Raw genomic sequence first — 9,112 nt, forward strand, 5'->3', positions numbered from 1 at the left:
GGTCCAACTGACAAAAAGACTTTTATTTGCAACTACAATAACTGCGGTAAAGCTTTCACCAGAAGATACAATATAAGATCTCATATTCAGACACATTTAAGTGATAAACCATTCTCTTGCCCATATCCATGTTGTGGCAAGGCCTTTGTCAGACAACACGATCTTAATAGACACCAAAAGATTCATTTGAGGAACCAAAATGAAATATTTTGTGAATGTGGAAAGACCTTTTGCAGAGTCGATGCTCTAAAAAGACACAAATTAAGAAATATCTGTTTGGGTGGTGTACAGGTCGAAGGGTATGTTAAGAAACCTTCTAAAAAGAGAGGCAGACCAAGAAAACATCCTCTACCTTTGGAAGTTCAAGAACAGTTGGTTGCTGAAATGGGTTCTGATAACTTTCAAGATGATAAAAGCCATAATCATATGTATCAGACTCATTCTTTATCCCCAAGCTTCGAATCTGCTCCATCAACTCCCCATTCAGATAATCATCAAATGTATCTTGACCAACCTCTTTCATATCAGTCTTTTGAGTAAACCTTTTGAGTAAGTCTCTTTATATCTACTGCTGTGCTTAGTTGCTTTTTTATTGTTCTACATTTATACGTTGCTCTTTTTATCTATAACTATTAATAGTCAAACAAATCATTAAAAGTTTCTTTTTCTGTGATTTAACTTTACTTCCTTTATTTTTTTTATTCAGTTTTTTTTTACATGTAAATTCTTTTCAGTTCGTTTCTAATTTAATCTTTTATAGAATGAAAAATCTATTATAATCAATTAATACACGATAAAAATATTTGCTATATACAAATTAATGCAATTTAACTTTTTTAAATTTTTCAATAGAGTTGCTTATTAAAACTGTGTTTGTAAAAGACCTTTTATTATAGTAGATTAACAAATTAAAACAAGATCAAGCGAAAACAAATGAATAACAAATGGATTAAAGTAAACGAAAACAAAAGGCAACAAAACAAAAACAAAACAAAAACAAAACAAAAACAAACAAAGTAATCAAAATAAAAAAAACAAAGAAAATATAAAAAGATGGTACAAAATTAATAAGGAATTCCATTTGTGAGTCTTTGAAATTCATCATAACCTTTTGTGTAATAACTCTCCATACTTTTCCGAATCATTTTTCTCATATACAAAGCTGCAGCCTTTTCACTTTTGGTTGGAACAAACCGGGATCTTAAGTTCTTAATAGTTACTTCACCTTTGAAACAGGGCAAACCACTTTGAAGCATTGGCAAAACACATTTAACGATGGTTTCCATATGAGGCCTTGTTGCCAAATAACCCTTCACACAGAGCTCTTCAAACCACTTGAAAGCTTGAGTTTGGTTACTACCTCCCATAACCTGGATCATCTCATGAGTTAGCTTGAATGGAGCAGCTTCAAATCTAACACCACCAGGAGTAATATCAAAGCAAAATCCAAAATCAATGTGCAATATATGTCCTTGATCGTCATACATAATGTTACCGTTGTGTCTATCTTTAAATTGAAGTAAATAGGAAATTATTGAGTAAGCTGCCAAGGACTTGACAAGATTATTACGGGCTTGCTGATATGCAATTGTATCTTCAGGTCCAAATTTCGTCACATAGTATTCATATAACCCGTTAACTGCTTCTCTACCCAACATATCTCGTGAAATCGAGTTAGGCAAAACATCAATTACACCACATCCAGGAGCAGTAGCAGTGACTCTATAGGGGAAAACATATAGATCCAAGCCATTAACAGCCCAAATCGTTCTGAAAACAGAAATTAATTGTAATGCTAAAACATCCTGTCGACAGTCATCACCCACTTTAAAGATGGCACTTTGCCATTTTTCAACATACGAAATTCTGACATTCTCTTCTTCATCATAGTCTTCAACTTCTTTTTTAATTCTGAATGTTGCCATAAATGGAGCTTTAGCATGAGATTGCAATGGCTTACCCGATGTACGATTAATATTAATAACAACACCATCTGGATTACTTGGTAGATAAACGCCAGATTTGACTACTATTTTCTTCATTTCTTCGTCTATTTTAATTTTTTTCTCACCTTTGGATTTCTTGATGTAAGGTTTGAGTTTTCCTGAAATCGATGTTACTTCATTAAAAAACGAAAATTCCTTCTCATAAAAAGCAAAATCAGTTTTATTGAACGACTTAACCATTTTGTTAGAAATATCATCCAACACTGGCTTGATATCATCTGGAAACACAGAGTCTTCATCCTTATAACTATTTGCAAGCATATTCCAAATAATTTGATGAGCAAAAAGTTGACTGATCTGAGCAGTTTCTAAAATGAATCTTGCAACATATCCTTTTTTATCAAATCTCAATGCTTGCACAATTTGAGGAACGTAAAAAAAAGTTAAATTAACATCATGGCTTTCCAATGCTCTCATTGTATATTGAAGAACATACGAATTTTCATCATATGGTGGTAAAAATAAATTTATAGCATCAATAGGACAAACCGGCTTCCAATACAAAAGATATTCTAAACTCCCGTTGCTGTTATCCCCATTAGGATCTAGGATATAAGCTACAGCATCTGGATAATTAATAGCTTTTATAGGCTCTGAACGTAAAAGTCTTCTTAATAAATAAACATATTTGTTGCTGGTCAAGCTGGGTGGCCCTATATCAGTGTATCTTTCAATCAAATTTATAGCCAAGATTGGGTTGAGAGCAAAAGACTGTCTTATCAATGACTCATTAATAGTCAAATCTGAATCTAACAACATGCCTGAAGCATCCTGAGGATCCAATGGGGTCAACCAAATAGACATTTTGGAAATTTCATTATCCATAAATAACAACAATAAATCTCTTTTAGTGCTTAAAATTCTCAGCATGTTTTTTGAAAATGATTTCACAAAAGCCAAATTCTTGATTATTAGACCAACTTCAATCAATAAGTTCATATCTGTTTTGATTTTAAGTAAATTGTTACCTAAAGGCCAAGATGCTTTGACTTTAAACCAGGATAAAGCTGCATTTAATATAAGATTAAAAAGTTCATAGGAAAACTTTTTTGACCCTACCTTCATGTTGAAGGAAAAGACATCTAGGGCAAGTTTAATTAATTCAAACCTCAACATTCGAGAAAAAGGATGCAAGCTAGCTTCTTTGAGATTTTCTAATGCCACCAAAATTGTGTAATTAAACTCTCTTAAAACATGAGACCCCTGGTATAAAACAGAGTAAAAATTAGATTGTAGTAATCTTATCAAGAGTAAATGATTCTTAAAAGTATTGTTCACTACAGCAGCATTATGGCTGATCTCTTTTTTATTGCTGGGTGCATATTCCATTTTTGAAAATTCAGATCCCACTAATTCCATATTTGAATCATACATCCCTTTTTTCATCAACACAGTCTTTCGGAAATTGGACAAAATTAGAGATAACAACAAAGACTGATTGTTTTTGGATAATTTTTTAGATAATATCAGCCAATGAGAAATAGCATATTTCGTAATGGATGGTTTAAATATTTCATAAGGTATATCCACAATGTATCTTAACAGTTCTCCATTATAAGCAGGCAAACTATTTGAAATTATCGTGTTTGACAAATCTTCCAACAAAAGTATAATCAGATCTTCCTTCATCAAAGTTGTTCTATGAGAATTTTCATCCAAATATTGCAAGATATCAATTACTCGATAACGTAGCTGTGAAAAATGAGAAAAGGGCTGAGAAAAACAACTTTTTTCATTTGACTGAATCGAGTAATTCGAAGCTTTTTTTGAAATTTTGCTACCAAAAACATTTCCCAATCCTCTTAGATTCGAACTTATATTATACGTTGAAAGAAATCCAGACATGGTATCAATCTTGTCGAAAAGACTGAAATTTTTGGAAAATGAAGTGATATTATAATGTTCTTTATCTGAAGGCAAAATTACACTGATCATTTCCATCGCAAATGAAACACCAAATTGAATTTCAGCATTGTAGGTATTTGTCGCTTTTTTAATATTTTCATTTTCAACACTTGCATTTACTGAAATATAAGACTGAAGCAATGACTTTACGTCAAAGCCAGACTTCATCAAAACTATTTTTATCCATTCTTTTGACTTTTTGTAAAATTTTTCAAGAGTTGCGTATCTCCAATCAAGACTGTCAGATAAAAGCAATGATCTCAGTATTTTTGTTTTATTTACTGTTGATACTAAATAAAACTCAAAAGCAGGATCATATCTATTTTCACTTAAATTCATGACACTCTCAAAAAGTAATGACAAAAGATTTAACAATGTAAACAAGGTATTTTCATTACATAAGAATGTTGGAAATTTTTTAATCAAAACATCAGAAGATTTAAAAGCAATGTCTTGAAGATCCGAATTTTTGTTGCAACACAATATTAAAAGCTCATTTAATTCGTTTGAAATTAAAGAAATTGGAAAAGAATCACTGTAACTTGATCGAGCCAGACCTTTGGATTTAATATTTTTAATTAATCTTCCACAATTTGTTAAAATAATATCTTTCAAAAACTTTTCCAAACTACTAATTCGAATTGAAGGATCCGAAAGATATGCCAAATTTGTGTGAATAATCCCACTTTCAACTCTCAAACTTTCTAGCAAAATAGTTGCCGATAAAAACATTAATTTGGGATAACTTATTGTCTTCATTTCAAATGAATTAATGTCAACAAAATCCTCAATATTATCCTTTTGATCTTTCACATTATGGTGAGAAGAACCTCTTCTTAAAACAGTATTTAAATCCAAAGATGTTTCATTGTTTTGATAAAATGACTCGCAGGCCAAAGGAGGTGAGTTATAAGCAATTATTTTCAATTCCCTTTCAAAATTTTTAGTAATTTTAGCGTTAATAAAATAACCATGAACAACCATATTGAACCAGATATTTCTAAATAGATCTGTTGTTTTTTGATCAAAATAATCAATTGCCAAAGGAGATTCTTTGTTTGAAGGTGAAGGGGATGGTAATAAAACAGCTAATGGCTTTAAATATAATGAAATCTCTTTTCCAATCTCCGAAATTTCACCGTGAGATCTATGCTGATTGAAATTTTCAACATCACCTTTAATGATAATTTGATTAAGAAGCTCATGCATATAAAAAACATAAGCTGGGTTTATATTTGAACTAGATAAATCATAAATCAAATTTCCATTTTCATCAACAATTGAATCCAGTTTAGTGTTTGATTTGTTTTTTTTATTTTTCAACAACAAAGTAGTATCAGCTACAAAAGAGTGTCTTCTACCAGAAATTTTTTCTTTGTCATATTTTTTAGCAAAGTCGTCAAATTCCTCATCACTTAAGAAAAAGTTTTGTTTCAAAATGTATGAAATTTGACAACGAGAATTAATTACCTCTCTCATGTAGTCTTTATCATTTATTTTCACTGCAAAATTAAAAACTGTGTTGTAAAACTTTATTAATAAACTTAAATTTTTAAAATCAAAAAATAAAACATTTATAATTTTGTAAAGATTTTTAAGAATTAAAATGTTCAAACATTTTGATAACGCAGATACTTTTCTTGATCTGGAAGAAATAAGAAAACCTTGAATTTGTTTTACTGGAGAAGTGGCTCTTGATGTGCTAGAAGATTTTTTTGATTTGGTTTTTTTAATTTCATTGTTGCTTATTTCGTCGCTGTTCAAACTTGGAAAATTAAATTTTTGAGACAAAATACTGATTACAAGAAGAGTTATATCCATTTGATTGTAATTTGTGGTTAATTCAATGATTGTTCTAATTGAGTTGCTAAATATTGACTCAATTTTCTTATCAACATAGGTATCATTGTGGTCAGAAAAAACATCATAAAATTTTTCATCTGACTTTAAATTTTGTTTAGAACTTTTTTTTGAAGTCTTTTTACTTTGTTTTATATCCGATTTATCAATTGAATTCACACTGTTAGTAACAGTTGTATTTGGAGGTAATAATTCCTCAATACCAGTTCTAGTTATTTTAGGTTTTCGTAAAGTTATTCCATCGATTGCATCAATTTCATCTAGATGCTCATCATCTATTGTTAGCATATTTATGATTGAGTAGATAGCACCAACAATCAAATCATCTTTTTGAAAATTGCCATTCAGTTCCATAAAGCCTTGAAAGTTTGCAGTGGATGATCTCTTAAAGGCTAAAGAAATGCAATAAAGTGATTTCTTTAAGATTTTATTAAAATTTAAAAAGGGATTATCAAAAATCAATAGAGAGAGCTTTCTAGTGATTAGACCCGGGATTTTGTTATTATCGGGATGAAAAGACAATAAAGATAAAAACCCTAAAATGTTGAAACTCAAAGAAGGATTAATTAGTTCGTTATTATCGTTGTATTCGTTAACGTCGCTGAAGTCGTCTGTATCAGTTGTATTGTCATCTGGGGTATTCAATTTAGAAGTTTCAGTATTTACTAGTAAATTTCTTTCTAATAAGTTATCAATAATAAATTCATTAGACAATATCTTTGTGAAAAACCCAATTTGGAATATTTCTAAAAGTAGAGATTTATTTTTAAAAATCAAGTGAATTCTCTCAAGGGAGTCCAAATTAATAGTTAAAGAATTTGAATACGAACCATTTTGAAGAATCCAAAGATTGTCCATTGAAGTTAGAAAGATAAACTTGCATAGATTTAATTCATTTTGGGTTAAATCATTAGAGGTCTTATAGTTTTGGTAAATTGAATTTGAAGAGTTGGTAGTGAAAATTGAAGCATTATCGTAGTTATATTCGGAATTGATAGACAATATGTCATCTATTAATTGAGGATTACTATTATTGATGTCTGAATTCAAATTTATATCAGAGGAAGAGAATTGATCATTTGGCACAAAATCGTTTTCTCTAAATTTTAGATAGACTAAAGTTTCAATCAATGATCTCTTTTTTTGTTGATTTTTTTGATTTTTTTTAGAGTTTGATTTATATTCTGAAAATAACTTTGATTTAAAATTTGTGGGAAATTTGTTTAGTAGTTTGATATTAGTGATGTCTAAAAGGATGTTTAGTTTGATTGAGTTCAAGTACTTCAAGAATAATAAACTTGAAAAGTCAGTGACGTTTTCGTCGTAAATGATTTCATTGTCATAATTTGAATCAAGATCGTTGTTATCTTTATTGTTATTTTCGTTTCTGATATTAGGGTTTTCGTAGTTTCTGATGTGTTTATCAGTGAAAAGTTTGCTTGATTTATAGAAATAGAGGTTAAATTCAAGCAAATATTTCAAGTCAATTTCATTGCTTGGATCGATACTCAAGTATTCATTGACAAAGCTATTATTTTCGATATTGGTATTGGTATTGTTAGTATCTACATAATCAGCGTTTGGAGTTTGAATGGTTATGATGTTTGTGGTATCAATTGGATTGTAGATATTAGAGATGAAGATTTCAAGATTTGATAAGAAGGAGTTTGAAGAAATCAAGTTATTTAAATTTTGAAATAGAATTAGATTTTTATTTCTGAACAAGACAGAGGTTAGATTTTGGTAGACATTCAAGTTATTGATATTTGAGTAATTGTTGATGTTGATTTTGAGATCATTGATGTTCATGTCTTGATTTTGGTAATTTTCGTCATCGTCGTTGGCGTCATATTCATCATCTTCATTGAAATAATCACCAAAATTGTAAGCATTGGAGATTTTTGCCTTATTTTTGGATTTATTATTAGTGTTAGTATCAGTATGAGTATTAGTAATAGGATCAATAATATTTGAATTGGAGTTTTGTGTTGATTTATGTTTTGAATTTGAATTTGAATTTGAATTTATATTTGAGTTAAAATTTTGGTTTGTATTATTGATGTTTAAAATCAAGACCTTTGAATGATTTGAAAAGGATAACAATAATGCAAAAAGTTGGAAATATAGATTTAAATTTGGGGATTCCTCGATGAATTGAGATAAGTTTGATAGATAGTTAATTAGGATATCATTTGAAAAGTTAAATAATTTTTGAACGTTTAAATGAATATCTTGAGTATCTTGAGAGTCTTGAGAGTCTTGAGTATCTTGGGTGCCTTGGGTATCTGGGGAAGTTGTATTTTTTTGAGCATTTTGGCTGTTTTTGTTTGCAGATTCTTGTTCTTTATCGTATAATAAGCTTTTCTTGAATTTTAACTTGAATTTTAATTTCTTTTCGTTGGTTAAATAGCTGTGTAAGTAGTAGATGATTTGGTTGATTGAATTAATTAGTAGTAATGAGATTTTGAAAAAAGGGTTTAGGTTTAAATTCAAATTGGAGACGTTTTTGTTGAATCTTAAGTTATTGGTAGAGAAATTTTTTAAAAGGAGGTTGAATAGATTCAATAGGATTTCGATTAGATCTAGATTTTTTTTGAAATTGTTGTTCTTTTCGAGCAAGTTAATTGATTTTGATAGGACTATTAGTAGTTCCAAGTCGTTTATTGATATGATGATAGGGTTTGTGGTGGACGTTTGTTTGTTTTTAGGCGAGTTTCTTTGAATTGAAGAGTTGAGATTGTTTATCAACTTGTTGAAGTTGGAGTAGTTGTTGTCAAAGTTGGTTGAAGCATTTGATAGCAACGATAGCTTGAGAATGGAATAAAGCGATTTCAAGCGAATGAAGGAAGCATTTGATGGAGCTATGGAGGAGGAGAAAATGGCCATTATTGATGCAAACAGTAGGTGTGTTTTCGAGTGTCTCTTTGAGTATCTCTTTGACTGGAGTGCTGTGGTATTTGGTGGAGGTGGAGTGTGTTGTCTTGAGGTGTTCTTTCATGGGCTTGCAGAGAGCAGGAAGGGAAGTTGGGAGGAAGAGAGGATATATGAGCTGTCTTGAGTGAGCAGAGCTTCTGTGAGCAGTGGGAGGTGATCAGTGAGTAATTAGCATAGAGTAGAGTAGAGTAGAATGGAATTGGAATTGGAATTGGAATTACAATTACAATTGCACTTCAAATTGCACTTGATTACAATTACAAAAGTTTTTCCAACCGCCTGTCAAGTTTGACGCTGCAAAGTCGCCTTTTTCTTCTCCAGAGGCTACAGAAGAAGCGCAACATCATGAGTTGGGAAGGGAAAATACAATTAAACAAAAGATATATATTCTAGAAGGGTTGGGTGAA

At 30.4% G+C, this 9,112-nt stretch overlaps 2 protein-coding genes across 2 annotated transcripts; one reads left to right on the top strand and one right to left on the bottom strand.

Annotated features, from left to right (window-relative positions):
- Window positions 1-258, top strand: ASCRUDRAFT_17484 (C2H2-type zinc finger protein; the record flags this gene model as incomplete). Its single annotated transcript, XM_020189488.1, has 1 exon — window positions 1-258. A coding segment is annotated over one exon (258 nt), but the record flags the coding sequence as incomplete, so codon positions are not given.
- A 769-nt stretch (window positions 259-1,027) lies between these two features.
- On the bottom strand, window positions 1,028-6,059 carry STT4 (1-phosphatidylinositol 4-kinase STT4; the record flags this gene model as incomplete). Its single annotated transcript, XM_020191212.1, has 4 exons — window positions 1,028-3,645; window positions 3,748-5,134; window positions 5,327-5,556; window positions 5,701-6,059. The coding sequence occupies 4 exons, from the start codon at window positions 6,057-6,059 to the stop codon at window positions 1,065-1,067; spliced, it is 4,557 nt and encodes a 1,518-aa protein (XP_020047109.1). The 3' UTR covers window positions 1,028-1,064.
- Window positions 6,060-9,112: the final 3,053 nt, after the last annotated feature.

Source organism: Ascoidea rubescens (genome assembly GCF_001661345.1).
Source record: "Ascoidea rubescens DSM 1968 unplaced genomic scaffold ASCRUscaffold_7, whole genome shotgun sequence".
In the NCBI taxonomy this organism is placed as follows: domain Eukaryota; kingdom Fungi; phylum Ascomycota; class Saccharomycetes; order Ascoideales; family Ascoideaceae; genus Ascoidea; species Ascoidea rubescens.